General features: G+C 36.2%; 1 protein-coding gene across 1 annotated transcript; it reads right to left on the reverse strand.

The window, feature by feature from the left end:
• Positions 1-851: 851 nt before the first annotated feature.
• Positions 852-9,433, reverse strand: LOC149205534 (F-box/kelch-repeat protein At1g80440-like). The gene is made up of 2 exons (XM_089395099.1): positions 8,214-9,433; positions 852-971 (listed from the first exon to the last, which is right to left on the reverse strand). The coding sequence occupies exons 1-2, from the start codon at positions 9,060-9,062 to the stop codon at positions 918-920; spliced, it is 903 nt and encodes a 300-aa protein (XP_089251225.1). The 5' UTR covers positions 9,063-9,433; the 3' UTR covers positions 852-917.
• Positions 9,434-18,940: the final 9,507 nt, after the last annotated feature.

Here is an 18,940-nt window from a genome sequence, read left to right on the forward strand (position 1 = left end):
CAACCAATGTTTTGTAGTTTGATATGGTTGGATGTTCTGAGTGAAGTTAAATTTGCGGTTGCATTAATGGATCCCCAACGCTTGCCTGGTTTATAGTAACTTTGGGTCTAAGTTCAGAATTATTGCATATTGTCCAAATGGGTCTGTTACAATAAATAAGACCCATAGCTAAAGACTGTCTACTGGGTGATCGATTAAAGTTGGAGTTATGTCAAGCCAATGCGATTTAGTCCGACCGCGGTTTTCTCCCAGACCAAGGAAGATTTATTTTGTGGCGGGTAAGCGGACTGTAATGTATTCAGCTGATTCGATTCACTGTAGGCAGGGTTTGGTCCATGCACTAGTAATGTGTCCGAACCAGTGTGCATAGAACAAAAACTCCGGTCTGTAAAATTAAATGACAAATATTTCACGGCGTACTTCCTCGGTTATTTCATCACTTGCTTTGGCTTTATGGCTGACTGCTAGATGGTATGACTAACAAGCTTCCACAAGAGCAGCCGTAAATGAAACACAAAATAAAAATGAGTGTTTGTCAAACCTTCAGGAACAAAAACCACATCACATAAGTAATAATGGGTCTCTTAAGAAACAGAAAAGTCTTGGAATTGTTTATACAAGAAAAAGCTGCAATAGGTTTTGCTGTAACATTGGAACATAGATCTAAATTATATTTTAGGTCCTATATTAGAAACAAAGGAAAGGAACAGTGGCTAAGGAGCAACAGATGCTAGAGAATTGGTTCAGAGATCTTCATAAGAAAAAGTTTTATTCCTCAAAAAACACAGGATAGTTGGTCTCAAAACAACAGAAACAAGAGAGCAGGAGGTTACATTCAATCTGCTACTGAATGCATCAAGAAAAAATAAGTGGCACTCCCATTCTGGACCTTAGAAGATAAACAGTTGAAGATTTTGTCATCCAGGAGCTTGGTGGATATGGAGCTGAGAAGGTTGAATTACTCGTAGACTCTAATAAAACAACAACACGAAGAAATCTGTCAAGCTCTCGTACACATTTGTGTAGTTAATGGAGGTTATCTAAACAAGAAAGAAATGAAACCGACAACAAACACACAAGTAATAACTCAGGATTTACATGGTAAAACCCTGACAGAGTGTCAAGGAAACATCCACGGGGCAAGGGATTGGAATCTATTCAATCAATAAATGATTCTCCGTTACAATAGTTCGGGCATTCATTAGTTTTATATGAGCCTCCTCAGTTACATAACTGCTGATTCGGTATGAAACTGACTTGTCTATAACTAATACAATTTACCCAAATTTACATTTACTTGTTGTCAATTACCAACAATCTGTTCAAGAACGCTAGGGAGAATCCTCAAAACATGGGTGTGGGTCGTTCTTTGGACAGCTAGATAGTGTGCCCAAATGGGGACGTGGATGCTAATGTTGCAGGTTAAGAAACAGTGCAGCTCAGGGTCCTGTGGGGAATCCTTCTTGTAGGTAAATGGAGGGAAACAAAGGGAACATAGATAACAACCCTATCTCTCAGTCAGTAAAATTGGTCTGGTTCCTCTATCCTGAAACAAGACAACCGGTGGGAAGAGACGAAAACCCTCAGACAAAGACAATCAGGCAGAACAACAAATCAAGTAATGTCCACGAGAGAATGGACCTCTTGTCAAAGATGCAACAGAGGAACCACTCCCAAATTATGTAAACCCAAAAAAGGAACAGTATCAGAAGAAGCTGCTAATAATGCAGAATTGGTTCGGGTTTTTTGAAATAAAAGATTTAAAACTGAAAGGAAAATTGTTACCAAAACAAGATGAGAACATGAAGTAACAATAAAAAGGCTTTGAGAACTAAGACAGTGATCCCTCAGACCACCTGGAACAAAAATAAATCACGTAAGCAATAATTATTCTCTTTTGAGACTATAGTGATTTAGATGGTAGAATAAAAAATAAGAGTCTTAGGACTTGCTTATAGACGCAAAACCTGCAAGAGTTTTTAATTGCAACAGTAGAACATATATTTAAATTATTTTTTAAATACTTTATCTAACATTAAGGAAAGGAACAGTAACTAAAGGTGCAACAGATGAGGCAGAATTGCTGGGCAGTATTGTTGCATTCCGGCCTATGGTCTCAATTGCAAGTTGCAAAAAGTGGTTTGTACATTGCATATGCTCTGCCTATTATGTCCTGTATCACTCTTGCACGCAAAACTTTTGTGAAAGGTCCTTTTAGCCTCTGTAGTTTCGGCTTAATCACTGGTTGGGTTGCTGTTTTATGGGTTGTGATCTTCACTATCCTATTTTATCTAGTTGTTGTATATCCGATTACAAAAGATACCCTCAACTATATAATGGGGAATTTAAAATAAGGCTTATACAGGTAGATTTGGTTTGTTGGTTGCTTGGGTTGTTGAGATATTTTTTCAACAAACAATTTCTTTGTTGGTTGCTTGGGTTGTTGAGATATTTTTTCAACAAACAATTTCCTTGTTTGGAATCTATTGGATCTTTTTCTTGTTTGGAATCTATTGAATCTCATAAACCCTAGTTTGATGAGTAATAGAAAAATTAATTGTGTCCGCATCTCTGAGTTTTTTATTGGTATCAGAGCCCTTTTGCGTTTAAATTCCGTACTGGAGGGGCCAGGGTCATCAGGGCTATAGTGCTCACGGAGAGTAAGGAGTTATGATTTGATGTGTCTGTTTGTCGATCAAATCTGTAGAGAAACGAGTTGTTGCTGTGTATAAATTGCAGGCGGTGAGATCATAAACATTGATATAGGAATATTCAATATAGCAGATGCGACGGAAAGGACGTGGTGATGCAAACTGTTGGCCAATTGCGATATAATGGGGACGGGGCATTTCTTCCACGAGGCTATATTTCGTAATTGTTGGAGGGCAAGAGCTAACGGGTCTGCCATTGGGCATTAAATGCCGGCTACATGCGCCCCGATAGCTTTTTATAACACGCACGCGGTGATAGATAAATAAAAAATAATAGTGTGTGTGTTAAAAAGCTATGGGGGCGCATGTAGCCGGGCATTTAATGCCCAATGACAGGCCCGTTAGTTCTTGCCGGAGTAGGTACATAGATTAATTGTATAGTGAATTGCTTTAGTAATGATTCAAGGTCAAGCCTGCTTGTCATAGATAGTTGCAAGGTGGCACAAGAGAGCTCATTGTCTTAAAACAAAGATACAGTAATCCCCATGGCCCTCGGTGGAGGCCATTGTTCCGATAACAATCATGTTTGCTTTACAGAGAAATGTGGTTCCGCCATCTTCATGCGAGGTTATCCCCAAATCTGAAGCAAGGGGTTGAATCCTGGACAATTATTGTAATGTGTTTTAGATCATTGTTCACGATTAACATGTAGTGGTCGAATTCGGCAATGGCTCTCGGATATCAGCCCCAGTCGTTTTGTCAACGGGAGATTTACAGTTTTCTACATGTCATTGAGCCTTCGTATTTTGTCCTACCAAAGTGAAGCCACGATTTTAAGACTGTGATCAAGTTGTGTTTGGATTCATTGTAGAGTATCATGCATAGGTGCAGAAAATGTGGATGTTTCTATAGAATTTAGCGATTTTGTTTTGCGCCATATTTATTTTGTATTGTAAAACTGAAGGTGCAGAACTAGTGCTGCATAATTCAAATGAGTGGTTCTTGGTGCTCGAAAACCCTTGAACATATCATTGATTTGATTGTGTTTACATAGTGTTACAGTTTGTTGTTCTTGGTGCTTGGAAACCCTTGAACAATGACTACTGGTTAGAGTATGAGATCCTTGTGTGTTGGACCGATCGAGTTGTATGATCAACGTCTAAACAAATTTAGTATTGAGACTACCGTCTTAAAAATTGACAGATAGCCAAAAGCAAAATATCTAACATATGGTGGTAGGTCCATAGAGTGGTTCATTACTTGATAGCTTTTATCACAGAAGCCCCGACAAGCTCAGTATGTCAATATTGTTGATCTTACAAGTTCGTCAATGATGGTTGGAGACAATTGTACCTTAAATGAGTCAAGTGGGAACCTCGAAGATTGTGGTGGAGAAAGAGCGTGGTCCATGAGATTTTAGAGTGGCTAGAAGTGGTAGTGAAGACCACATCAAACAAATGTGACTTATATGTGAACCGTAATTTGTGATTTATGTAATATTAATTTTGCAATGTAAGTGTTATTTCTAAGTCCTTCCCTTAACACTTACATTACAAAATTAACATTATTGGCAATTCTATTCACTCTGAAATCTCACGAACCAAGCTCTTTCTCCACCACAATCTTTGAGCATCCCACTTGACTCATTTAAAGTACAACTGTCTCCTACCATCGTTGACAAACTTGTAAGATCAACAATATTGACATACTTGGCTCGTCGAGGCTTCCATGATAAAAGTTGTCAAGTAATGAACCACTCTATGGACCTACAAAAGTTGGCTTCTATGTGCAAGGTATTGGTTCAAGGTACCTGTGGCAAATATTAAAGTGTGAGAAATAAAATTGATGTTTCTTCTCGTCTTGAATTTATTTTTTTTGTAAAAGAGAGTTGTCTGGAGCACTTGTTCATTGCTTTCTAGGTAAAAACTAGCAATGCTACCATGACAAAATGTTTTTATATCAGAGAACATATTGTAATTTATATTGATGAATTGAGAAATATGTTGGCCATTACAACGGAATCGTATTGGGCAGTCTCGCACTCTTCATCTTCTCTTACTATCAACTCAAAGATTTCCAGCAAAAGATATTCTTGGATGAGAAACTTGGACTTGAGCTTGAATGAAACTTGAATGCGATTGTTAAAGCACTGGTGAATATGAAAATTTTGATGGATTTAAAACCTGTACTTGAGTTCAAATGAAATTTCAACACGATTATTAAGTTCGTCAAGATAAAAAATCAATTACAGTTGTTTATTTTTTCATACATAAACGACAATACAATCTTCTACTATCTTAACTTTAAATTTGCAGTTTATACCCGTGCATTAGTCTTAGGGATAAATATTCGGTCAATATTTACAATCTTAGTATTGTTAGCTGTTAAAATTATGTCCTCGGCTTATGTTATAGTTTCTAATATCCAAAGAGCATGCCCCCCTCGCCCATAATTTTGTATAGGAACAAATGGAGGTTAGCTGAGAAAATATTCAAATATTCCTAGTGTTAGCCTATACAAAGGCAGTTGTGAGCCTTTGGAAGGTCATACACTGTCCACGGTTATTGCAAGATGTAATTAAATCAAAGTATATCCATCCCCTTTCCTTTGAAGATCGGATCAGAGCCAGAACAAAGTCAGTAGAAGGAGCTTCTATAATTTAGAAAGCTCTTACTCTTGCTTTTCCCTGATAATCTGGCCAGAAAAAGGAGAACATAGGTTGTCGAATGATCTAATTGGTATCCTCAGATTCAAAGGCATTGTGCCTTTAGCAGATGCTTCAGCTGAAGGTAATGCAAATTTCTGGAACCAGGGTTGGATGCAGGCAAGAGAATTGGATCTTGAAGGACATTTGGCAGAGTAATGAGACTCAAAGATGAATAGTTGTCTATTTGTTCTATAAAATTAAGGTTGCAAGAAGATGAACTTGTCTGGCCTCAAAACCCTATAAGGTTTATACAGTGTGCACTAGTTACGAAGCCATGCTCATAGCAGAGCATCGAGAAGAGTGTTGGTACTGAATACCATTGTGGAAAATCCACTCCTTTGAAGGCCAGGTTATTCTTCTGGTTAGCTCTTAGAAACAAAGCTCCCACTTGGGTTATATTACAAAAGAAAGCTTATTTGGGCTCAGGTTACTTTTTAAATCATGGGAGGAATCTCTTCAGCGTACTCTCTTTGATTGTATATTTGCCAAGGAAGTTTGGAAGGAGGCCTCCTCCTTAACAGGTACCTGGGCCTCTTGGAAGAATCCTACCTTACAGAAAGCTTTCAAAAGTGGATGGAGGAATCCTTATTGCTTCATCATAGAGCACTGCAAAGTACTTTTTGCTGGGCATTGTGGATCACAAGGAATCATATTCTCTTTGAGAACATGACTTACTCCCACTGGAAGTATTTTATAAATCATATTTATATATGGACTTAAGCACATGCCTAGCACAAAGCCAACATGAGATATTGGAATCCTGGAGACAGATCAATCTTATCCCTGGGGTAAGTCAAAGGAATCTGAGTCTATGTGGCATGGGTGATATTCTGTTTATTTCTCCGACTTTGAGATGCTCTTTCAAGGAGCACTTAGGTTTTAATAGCAATAATTAGGTAGAGCTGCATGCTCGAAAACTTATGTTGAAGTGTCGCAAATGGAAAAAATGTGGTAACAGGAGATGCTCTTCCACTATGTTTATAGGGAACACAATGCGAAGGTTGATGAGTTGTAAACTGTTGTTTTTTTACCAGTGTGTGCGTTTCTGGTGGAGGAACTTAGAATGGAATGGAAATTTTCCGTCCATAAACTTGAGTGCTGCAGAACAGAACTTACTGCCTAAGTGGCATCTGGACAGCTAGTTGGATTAAAGAGCTAGCCATATCATATCAATCCACGGAAATTGCTCTCTACCCATAGTTTGTATCTGCAGCAACAAGCAGTACAACAATCCTAGTTTTCACCTCAATCTGCTCATCAAGCATCGGGACTCTATCAGAAACAGCAAATGCGGGGATCAAATTCCCCACAAACATCTTTTAGTAATCCTCATTTAGTGATTTAGCAATCTATTGACATAAACCTTTCCAAGCGTGTGTCGTATATAGGTGTTTCTCTGATCAGCTATTGATTATTTGACTACTTTTGGGCAGATGTCTTGAATCAAGATCAGATAAATAGAGTTCAAATGTTACAAAATCCTGCTGATTTATGTACATCTGTTCAGAACAGAATCCCTTTCAATGCTTCTTCTCCTCAGGCATCTTCTATCATCCTGTCTTCAGGAAGCCTGAAAAATTCAAGAGGCGATATGGCAGAAGGGATGAGCGGTCCAGGTGGACTAAACCTGTCTATGGCACTATCCTCTGGTGGTAGAACTCAGAACAGTGGATTGGCATCCACTGTAAATGCAATCAACATGCAAAATCAACTTCTGTGAGTTCAACTGCTGTTCATTCTGGTCAAATGCGTCCAATTTCTATCCACCAGCCTTCAATCCCATTAGCCGCAGGACCTATTAGCCCTGCAACTAGCCCTCCACCCGGATTGCATGGGCAATCGACAACAAGGGTGGTGCAACCTTAATCTAACGATAGTCTCAGTTTGAATCTTTGAGAACCTTCGCCATCCAGCTAACTTGTTGCTAGTAGTATTCAGAGCTGTTGTGCAGGCACATGAATTTATTAAAAAGATGAACAACATCAGAGCCAGGTTAATCTAGACCAGCCAGTAGTAAATTGCATTGACAGGAGAATTGGCTTATTTGCATGTTTTCTTGTGATCTTAAAGGGTGCCCCATTAGACAGTTGAAGCCCAACTTGTCAGTATGTGAAGAACCTTTTCTTTTGTCATTTTGTATTATAGTCCCCTGTTAACATGTCTTGAGACACGTCTGTTCATGAAATGTAGATTCAAGTCTAGGAATATATTTTCACCATTTCTGGTGTATGAATGCTTTCCTCCTTACCACGCGTATATATGTTGGGAAGTTAACAACTGGCTCTTAGGTTATTCTGGCCATTGACTTCAGAGGAGGCTATGGTTTACCTAAAAACCTAGAGTTCCATAAGTTTGGTCCAGCTTTTGTATATTACATTGTACATTGACACAGAATCTCTCGAGCTGTCCGAAAGAATTCAAATAATTAATCTTCAAAATTTTATTTCATGGAGTGTAGTTATATGATCAACCAATGTTTTGTATTTTGATATGGTTGGATATTCTGAGTGAAGTTAAAGTTGTGGTTTCATTAATGGATTGTAAGAGCTTGTCTAGTTTCTACTAACTTTTGGACTAATTTAGAGAGATTTGAGTTTCATGTTCCCCAGTTATGTGCTTGACTTGTGAAATGTGCAGTTTGCACATTGTTGTTAGCACATTGTTTTTAACAGCCTAACAGGTTATTATTCTCTTTTCTTGGCATAATTGGATTCTTCATCCGTAAATAAGAGTATTTATTTATGGCAACTGATGCTTTGGCCGAAATAATCTAAGAACATTTGGACTTGTATTGAGACGTAGCCTTTTGATATTAAAAAACAAGAGGTGTAAAGCCCTTGCTCAGAGTTAGTTACCTGATCGCCATCACTGCAAGCAGAACCGCTTACAAATATCTGGTCAGACCACACTGTTGCGCAAGTAACGATATTCATATCTCCAGGAAGAGATGCCACCACTTCCCAAACATTCTCTTTACTATTATAAGACATCACTTGTTGCCTATGGAAGAAATACAAATTCCCAAACGCAACAACACACGACCTGGGGCATCTCCCAATACTCCACATGTTCTCCACTCTGCTCCAAACGCCTGTACTGGGATTGTATACTTCCGCACTCCTCTCGAATCGACCCTGCGACTCTGTGGCATATCCACTTATCACAGTGAATTTCCCATCCATAAAGACTCCCTGGCATTCGTCTCGCTCTTGGCTCATGGGAGGCAGAATTTCCCACTTGTCTTCTTCCACATCGTAAGCCTCTGCAGCCAACAGAGCGTTTTTATTCTCATCATGTCCTCCGGCAACATAGATAAGCCGATAAGGGGAAACAGAGTAAGCGAAGAAGGATCGAACCCTGGGCATATCGGCTCCCCTGCGCCATGTACTGGACTTGAAATCATAGATAAAAACAGAATTCGTTGTCTCCCAGTGAGAGGGATGCCATCCTCCAATTACAACATGTTTCTGATCCACCCAAACGCAGTGACAAAACAGGGGAATCCCATCGGAAAATTGGGGAATTAGAGGCAGCCTGTCCCAGACGCCCTGCAGAGGGTCAAATAGAGTTAGCCCATTAGCAGGTGCTCCCAGCCGTTTACCCTCTGCCGACTTCCCCTGAGAATTAGCCTGAACAAGGCATATCAACTGCTCGCTCGTCGCAGTAATCTTCCTTTCCGCATAGAACCGGGGGCTAGTCAGCATAGCCTCCCAGCTTCTACACACAGATTTGAGCTTCCCGTGCGCTTTGTAAGACACTCTGAGCAAGCACTCTCGACCGATTTCCTCCTTTTTAATGGTTACTTGATCTTGAGCGACTGATGTTCACCGTGGCGAATTTGTGTATATCTAAGTCATCATTTTTAGATATTTCATGGCTCACATAATGCAGATTCTGGCAAGCTACTTGCATTTTATGCTCGCACTTATTGTAGGCAGGCATTCATACTCTCGTGGGTGTTTGTTTTAATGGTAAAGAACATTCCTTAAAGTGCAAAACAAGATGGCTGTGCCCATTGATGATAATTGTGGAACAAGTTTTACGAAATAAGTGACCTGCAATTACAAGTCGTGCAATAAAAGTTTAGTAATGGCGTAATTTTCTAGGTTTTTTTTATGGTTAATACTGAAGGATCGTCTCATTCGAAACAGTGATAGACAGTCACACTGAATGCCGATTATTTTTGTGTCAGGTCACTGCGACTGCTGTGGGTGAAGTCATAAGCAGATAAACCATTATGACTGAACTCAGTGTCAAATCGAGAATGTGGGACACTATTAAACATAGAGTTACTTTTAATAATATTAAACCTATATTGATGATAGACACTTAAACCTATATCGATGATAGAGATTTTAAATAATAAATTAAATTTATATATAATTCAAAATCTTAAACTAAATTTATATATAATTCAAAATATTTAATAACAAAGTTATAGATAAATTTTCAGATATAAGAAAAAACTATAATTTATTTTGTTTTTCAAATTGAAAAAACTAAATTTGTTTATATATTAATTTAAAATATTTTATTTATAGAAATTTATCCTAAAAATCTATCTTTTTAATTTTTTAATAGTTAAAAACTAAGGATTAACGAACCATATTTAAAAATAAAAATGGTTGGCTATTTTATATTTTATTTATATAAATTAAGCCACATATCATTGTTATTTTTAATTCTTAACTAAAGATGTTTAAAATAAAAAAGCATTACCCTTTAGAAATAGAAACAATGGTGGCATCTCCTCATAAAAGGGAAATGTCATAATGGCACCCATTCATTATCACAGTTTTTATAATGAGCTTTGATATAGCATTTTTGAAGTTAAAATATTTTGCCTTTGAGCTTGAACTCGACAATCACAACACAGTTCTTATAACAAAAGTAGCCTTTTGATTTAGGCAACCTTGTGAAAAATGGGTGAAGAGAATTCTGCAAATTCGTTAGAGGTGTTGGTTGGTCAGATTGCTAATTTTTATTTTGAAACTGGCCAGGGCAAATAGGGGCATTAGAGACTGATAAGGATTCAGGCGACCTCTGGTATCCTAAACAGTTGCAGTGCCCCAACTAGCCAATAGTGTTCATGGCTACTAGGAGCACTAGAGACCAGGGTAAGAAGAGGGGTAGGAAGTCGGAAGTCCCAAGTTGTGTTACATGATTGTAATGAGGGTGGTAAGAAGAAGAAAAGAGAGCGGAAGCTTAAGATTAAAACCCCATAAAAAATTGGGATTTTGAATTCAAATTGTGGAGAATTAGCGAAACTCTGTATGGAGGTTGAAATTAATGATGAGGATCTCAGAATGAGGAGGACAACCACTGTTTTTGGGGAGTCCAGTGCAAGGGTTCAGGCCACAATGTCTGAATGGTCTTTTGCTTTAAGCGAACGAGGGTTGGAAATTGCTTCGCATGCAGACCCTGGTGTTTCGAATTTTCTGGATAACCAGAATTATGTTGGTGAAATGCAGATGGAGTTTGGGGTTATGGAGAACGAAATTAATGATGAAACAGAAAAGATAGCGACTGACGGTTTTCGGGAGTCCAGTCCTCAGGTTTTGACCATAAACTATGGATGGTCGATGCCAATTATTTCGCATGCCGAAACTGGTTTGAAGACTACTTCACGTGCCAATCCTAATACCAGACTTGAGGGTTTGAAGCGAGCCATCAAGCTTTGCACTGTGTCACCTAAGGGCGATGAGGGTGGTGAGGAGCGGAGAGCACCTAAACGCAAAGAGGTAGCGAAAATTGGGGTAACAAAGTCAAAATGGAGGGAATCACTGAAGGCGGAGGATTGTAACTTAGTTTCTTAGCTAGTGCAAGCAAACCATTGGCTTATTACCGAAAGGTTAAAACTAAATATTGCATAGTAGTTTTGCATTCTTCCAAATTCTTACCATTGTCAGTGCTTGTAATTTACACACAATAAATTTTTTTGAACTTGATCTATATGCTAGTAGGGATTGTCTTAGGTTTTTAGATTACCTTGACATAGACTTTAAAGCAATATCCAAATTTTATTAGGTTTAGAGTGGTTTTTTATTCAATCATATATTGGAATAAACTTGAACAATCCATAAGGTAGAGTCAAAGGTGCAAACCCCATGCCCTGTTTTTAGTTTTAAAGACATGCATCAAATGCTAGAAACAAGGACAATTTTTTTGCTTGTTTTATGCTATATATTTTAATTTATTGAAACAGTGATAGACAATCACACTTAATGTTGATTATTTTTGTGACAAGTCATGTGACTACTGTGGGTGAAGTCATAAGCAGATAAACCATGATGATTAAACCCAGTGTCAAATTGAGAATATAGGACACTATTAAACATAGAGTTACATTTGAGTTTTCAGTTTTACTAATTAAAAATTAAAAGCTAATTATTTTTCAAAATAACTTGTACATAAGCAAGTATTTGAGCTCCACAAATTGGTTCGATGAAAATAACAACTAACACAATAGTTTTTCAATAAACAATTCAATTTTTTCCTTTTTAATCTTTATGATTTTAGTTTTTGCACATTAAATTTGATTTTTTGAGTTTTAATTCATGATGATGTGTTGACGTGTCCTTCAAACTAATGTGTAAGCTGGCCTATACTAATAGACACTTAAAATAATAAATTAAATTTATATATAATTCAAAATTTTTAATAACAAAGTTATAGGTAAATTTTCATATATAGAAAAAAAACTATAATTTATTTTGTTTTTCAAATTGAAAATTGTTTATATATTAACTTACTAACTATTTTATTTATAGAAATTTATTTTTTAAGTTTTTTTAATGGTTAAAAACTAATGGTTAACAGACCATGCTTAAAATAAAAAAGGCTGGTTGTTTTATATTTTATCTATATAAATTAAGCCATATATCATTGTTATTTTTAATTCTTAACTAACTATGTTTAAAATAAAAAAGCATCACCTTTTAAAAATAGAAACAATGGTGGCATCTCTTCATAAAAGTGAAATGTCATAATGGCACCTTTTCATTTTTGCAGTATTTATAATGAGCTTTGATATAGCATTTTTGAAGTTAAAATATTTTGCCTTTGAACTTGAACCCAACGATCACAAAACAAATCTTATAACAAATGTAACTTTTTGATTTAGGTGACCTTGTGAAAAATGGGTGAAGAGAATTTTGCAAATTCGTTAGAGGTGTTGGTTGGTCATATTGCTAATTTTTATTTCAAAACTGGCCAGGGAAAATAGAGGCATCAGAGACTGATAAGGATTCGGGCGACCTCTGGTATCCTAAATAGTTGCAGTGCCCCAACTAGCCAATGGTGTTCAGGGCTACTGGGAGCACTAGAGACCAGGGTAAGAAGAGGGGAAGGACGCCGGAAGTCCCAAGTTGTGCTACATGACTGTAATAAGGGTGGTAAGAAGAAGAAAAGAGAGCAGAAACCTAAGATTAAAACCCCATAAAAAATTGGGATTTTGAATTCAAATTGTGGAGAATTAGCGAAACTATGTATGGAGGTTGAAATTAATGATGAGGCTCTCAGAATGAGGAGGACAACTATTGTTTTTGGGGAGTCCAGTGCAAGGGTTCATGCCACAGTTTCTGAATGGTATTTTCCTTTAAGCGAACAAGGGTTGGAAATTGCTTCACGTGCAGACCCTGGTGTTTCAAATTTTTCTAGATAGCCAGAATTCTGTTGGTGAAATGCAGATAGAGTTTGGGGTTATGGAGAACGAAATTAATGATGAAACAGAAAAGACAGCGACTAGCAGTTTTCGGGAGTCCAATCCTTAGGTTTCGACCATAAACTCTGGATGGTCGATGCCAATTATTTCATGTGCCGAAATTGGTTTGAAGACTACTTCACGTGCCAATCCTAATACCAGACTCGAGGGTTTGAAGCGGGCCATCAAGCTCTACACTGTGTCACCTAAGGGCGATGAGGGTGGTGAGCAGCAGAGAGCAACTAAACGCAAGGAGGTAGCGAAAATTGGGGTAACAAAGTCAAAATGGAGGGAATTACTAAAGGCAGAGGATTGTAACCTAGTTTCTTAGCTAGTGCAGGCAAACCATTGGCTTATTACTAAAAAGTTAAAACTAAATATTGCATAGTAGTTTTGCATTCTTCCAAATTCCTACCATTGTCAGTGCTTGTAATTTACACATAGTAAATTTTTTTGAACTTGATCTATATGCTAGTAGGGATTGTTTTAGGTTTTTAGATTACCTTGACATAGACTTTAAAGCAATATCAAAATTTTATTAGGTTTAGAGTGGTTTTTTATTAATAAGCTTGAACAATCCATGAGGTAGAGTCAAAGGTTCAAACACCATGCCATGTTTTTAGTTTTAAAGATATGCATCAGATGCTAGAAACAAGGACAACTTTTTTGCTTGTTTTATGCTATATATTTTAATTTATTGAACTTTTTTCCAATAAAAATAGTGCTTTGTTGTGATGTTGTGTAGCTTATGCATTAAATACTTGGAACTATAATAGCATTAGTACTTGTTGTATAAAATGGTGTATATTTAAGTAATAATTGATATTAATATTAAAATTTACTATATTTTATTTTCAATAATGTATTTGTTATTAGTCTTTGTCTAAATTAACATACATTTATATTCAAACTTAGTCGATAGAGACTACTTTACAGGCATTTTTTGTTTTAATATGTTATTTGAATGAATATACAATTAAGTCAAAAGAAAATCATGTATATCAACGGTGGTGTTGTACCAGGTTGGGATGTTGCACAAAGTTGTCACATATGATTGAGTTTGCAATATTCTTCCTTTCCATCTTTAATTATTTAGACTTTTACACCTAAAATTCATTGTTAGAAGTTAAGGAAATGGGGAATTAATCAATTTTTGTGAAGTTCAATAACTGCATGAGGAATTTGAAAGCATCATGGACAACAACTACAAATGAGGATTTTGCAGGTTGAATTCAAAATGTAAAAAGAATATAAGTGAATATAATTGTTTTTTCCTATGCCAAACCAAAGTTTGCAAATCTTATTTTTGTTTAACATGTAAGTTAGATTACCTATCTAGTGTATATATTGAATTACTTATTTAATAATCATTAATTAAAACACAAAAATAAGAAACTTAGTATATATAATTAGAAAAATCTAAAAACAAGAAACAAAAATTATGCTACTTTGAAAACCATTGGATAGTAAGTCCTTAATGTACCACCTTCATTACCTCATGAATGGCTAAGACGAGCCTATAAAGTTTAAGGCATTATACTATTGTGTATTATTTATTTTCTCAGCCATCATGTGCTTAGGAGGATTCTATGGCATAAAAATGGTTAGGGTTAATCTTAATTCATTGCCAATATATTGTTGTGGCATCTTTCTCTCCATCCCTCATTGATTTAACATTATTATTTGAATGTTTTCCTTTAATTGTATAAATTAATAAAATAGAAACAATGCTCGCAAATAGTTGACCACTTCCTTGTTTCTATATTTGACTTATATTTGAACTTTGTATTCATATGCCTGACTCATACGAGGAATCATTTGATGCTTAAGCGCTTGTTCTCTGATATAGGAGACACATCTAGCTCTTGGTGAGCTCTCTATTCTTAGTTTGATAGTGTAATGGGTCTCTAAGATTTGATTTGGAGAAACCTTTATGAAAATAAGATTTAAATTAACATAAGGTAATCCAAACAATATTTGAAAATGCTAATGAAAAAATAATTTAATCAGGAAAATAATTTTGAGTTTATTTATGAATATATATTTTTATCGATAATTTGTTTTTTTAATTGAATTTGTGTACAAATGCTCCTATTGAAGACAATTATAGCTCTCCAATATCATAGGCTAGCCTTTGCACCAAAGAAACTAGAAACATACTAATGTAACATATAGTCATATGTTTCTCAGTAGTCTAGACAATTTTCCTAATGATTGTCTTCTATGTAACCTACTATTGAATGGCACTTGGTAAAAGGCAATTTCTCACAGATATAACAATATATTAAGGTATAAACTATTTGCATTGTTTAATGGTTCTTCCTAATGAGCAATGTATCACATATTAAAGGGTATCCTTAAGTAGAGGTTGTTATAGGTGTCCTGATAGGCCTAAAATTTGTCAAGAAATGTTTATAACAATAACATGCTTGTGATTTATTTAACATTTGTTAAATTCTTTGAGATTTGAAAAGGAAGGAAGAATGTGTCATGTAACAATGTTATGGTCATAGGTAAACTAATTCTTCTATTGTTGGGCTCGGGCTTGTATGCCCTTTGAAACTAATTCATCAATTATTGGGCTTCAACGTGTTTGCTTTTCCAATAATTTTTATTTATTTATTATAAGGATTTTATAGTTTGGTTTAGTGGTAGTATATATTAGAATTATTTCTTGTGTTTACTAACTATAGCATTTGCATTATGAAATGCAATCTTATATAGGATAGATCTATTCAATTTAAGAATATACAATATTTATTTTTTATGTTAGAATTTGATTTTAATTACCTCATTAAACATCAAGCAACATTATTATGGAATATTATCTTTACTAACATAAAATATGAATATGGATTGTATGAAAACATTTTTTATGGATTAGATTCCTACGGAACATTGAATTTTGAATTTTTTTTTTTTAAGAATCTATCTTCACCCTTTGAACACATTTTGTCATAAGCATTTGTTTGCACTCCTTGATAATGTTGAATATAGATTGGTATTTTTTCTTTGGGATAAATACTCTCCATGTGAAGGTAAAAGTAAATCCTTAAATATGGAGGATGAATAAACTCAATAGTGATTAAATTGAATGAATCCTATAAATCATAGCCATGTAGCCTAATCTTTAGTACTAGATGAAGAATCTTTCAATATAATTTTACATAACTTACCAACCATGCAAATAAAGGAAATAAAAAATATTACTAATCAAAACTTCAATAAATGAAGAGTTTGATGAGGATAGATTTACTAATCAAAACTTCAATAAATGAAGAGATTGATGAGGGTAGCCTTTGACTCTTCAAAACTCATATCTAAACAACATGGATAAGTATACAATCACTCTCATAATTAATATCAACACAAGTGTGATGTATTAGATCAATTTTAAGACAAATAAATAATATCTCATATCAAAATACAAAATAAACTATAATGCAAAGATAACCTAAAATTATATCAGATTATAACATGGGTACAAGAATATGATTTATAAATAGAGAAGCAATGAAGACACGATTACATTTATATTCTTTCAAACTATTATAGCTTTAATACTCATTACAAATTTGATCACTTTAAGGGAGATGAGTTTAGTACTCAACAATTAGTATGACTCAATCTAATATAATATATTATTATTCTTTCTGAGGACTAGAGAATGATTTGTGAATGTATAATGTTATTAAATTGTGAATTATTATTAATATTGTTAACATTGTTTTATATAAATGGTAGAGCTTTGAGAAGGAGCATAATTATATTTTCTTCGAGTAACTTCAGGAGTAAATTCATAGTATTATTATAATCCCGGTGCATGGTGGCTAGGGTATTTTCCTCGATACTTTAAGTTTTCTTCACCTGTCTATATAACCCTTAGCTCTTTCCACGAGTCTTATTTCTTCCTCCTCTCCCCCTTCAACATAGATTTATTATCTTGGATGATTTTTAGTTAGCCAAATCCCCCCTCTACTATGGTGGTAGTTGTTCCTCTTCACTATGCATGAGGTATCCCTAGAAAATCCTCCATGCTAGATGGTATTCCTTCTAGAGCAAGCTCAAGCCATCCCCTTGGTTCTACTATTGTTTCTTTCAAAGAGGTTAGTGCAAAATGACCTCCTAAGTGGAGCATTTCCTTATTCTTAATTTATGGGCCAAGAGACCCCAACATTGACCACACAATAGTACAAGACATTGGAGGGTTTTCGGCCCATACCCTTATGTAATGTGGTGTATAAAATTATTTCCAAAGTAATAGCCAATCGACTCAAGCCACTTCTACCCTTTCTCATCTCAGAGGAGCAAACAGGCTATGTGGAGGGAAGACAAATCCTCAACAATATCATCCAAGCTCATGAGGTGGTACACTCTCTCAAAAGCAACAAACAAGCTGGTATGATCATTCAATTGGACCTAGTGAAAGCCTATGACAAATTAAGCTGGTCTTACATAAGAGCAATTCTAAAAGCCTATGGTTTTGACCAGAATTGGATAAGGTGGGTGATGGCATTAGTTACCACGACTAGTTTTTCCATACTGCTTAATGGAGCTCCATCAAGGACCTTCACACCCTCCAGAGGACTCAGACAACGCGATCCGCTCTCATCGTTCCTCTTCGTCCTCATGATGGAAGGACTAGGTAGAGCAATCAAAATGGCAAATGCTGAAGGACAAATTTAGGGTATCAAACTTACCGCGGATGGAGAGGAAAACACTCATCAACAATTTGTGGATGATACAATGTTGCAGGGCATACCCACAGTCAGGGAAGCTAGAGCAATCAAAAACATCTTAAATGACTTTGTTATGGTAGCAGGCACAGAGGTAAGCCTCAACAAGTCCAAAGTTTTTTTCTTTAACACTAATATTGCTATTCAGAGAAACATTACCAGAATTCTTGGATTTCAAAGGGAACAACTACCTTCCAAATATCTGGGCATTCCTCTTACTGACAAACCTCTAAGCAAGAAAGTGTGGGAGCCAATATTAAATAAACTTCAGGACAAGGTCAAAAAATGGACATGCAGGTCACTAAATTTGGCAGGGCGCCTTGTGCTCACACAGGCGGTCTTGTAGGCCATTCCCATTTTCATGTTTTCAGCTCTTCCTGCTCCTCAAGGTATTAAGCAGCAAATAAGAAGCATACAAAGGGACTTTCTGTGGGGCAGAGGGGAAGAGAAAAAGAAGTGGGCTTTAGTAGCCTAGGACAAGCTCTATAAGCCCAAGAGCCATGGTGGATTGGGGCTTCATGATCCTGAGACCCTTAGCAAAGTTTCAGGAGCCAAGCTTTGGTGGAGATGGATTAAGGAACCGAATGCCCCCTGGGCTAAGCTTTGGAAACAAAAGTATGCCAAGTACTGGCAAGAGAAGGATCACATTAGAATGTCAGGGCAAATCAGGTGCTCCCATATTTGGAACCTTACCTAGGATAATAAAAATATTGTTCAGCAACATTGCTTTTGGGAAATTCGAGTAGGGGACCTTGCTTGATTTTGGAAAGACAACTGGCAACAGGAACCCAACCTCTATAGGGATGAACTTGCAGCTCTCAAAAGTGACACAGATAGCAAAGGTATGGTTTTGGTAAAAGACTTCTGGGACCAGGGAAGGAATAATGGAAAATGGAGGAAGTGGAAGGATCTAGGATACAGTGATGAAAACCCGCTGAAGACCAAGGCAGAAGCTCTCACCCAGGATCTAGAGCATAGAAGGATTCTGATATCTTCCTCATCAGATCAATTAAGATGGGGAAAGAATACCGAAGGTAACTTTAACCTCAAAGAGGCTAAACAGGAAGTCACAGGATTTAACTTTGTGAATCCTGATCAAGGCTGGAAGAAACTTTGGCAAAGTCCACATTGGATGAAAATAAAG

The sequence above is a fragment of the Pinus tabuliformis genome, chromosome 1_2 (genome assembly GCF_031772625.1).
Source record: "Pinus tabuliformis cultivar Carrire ecotype Pingquan chromosome 1_2, CPIR1, whole genome shotgun sequence".
Taxonomy (NCBI): Eukaryota; Viridiplantae; Streptophyta; class Pinopsida; order Pinales; family Pinaceae; genus Pinus; species Pinus tabuliformis.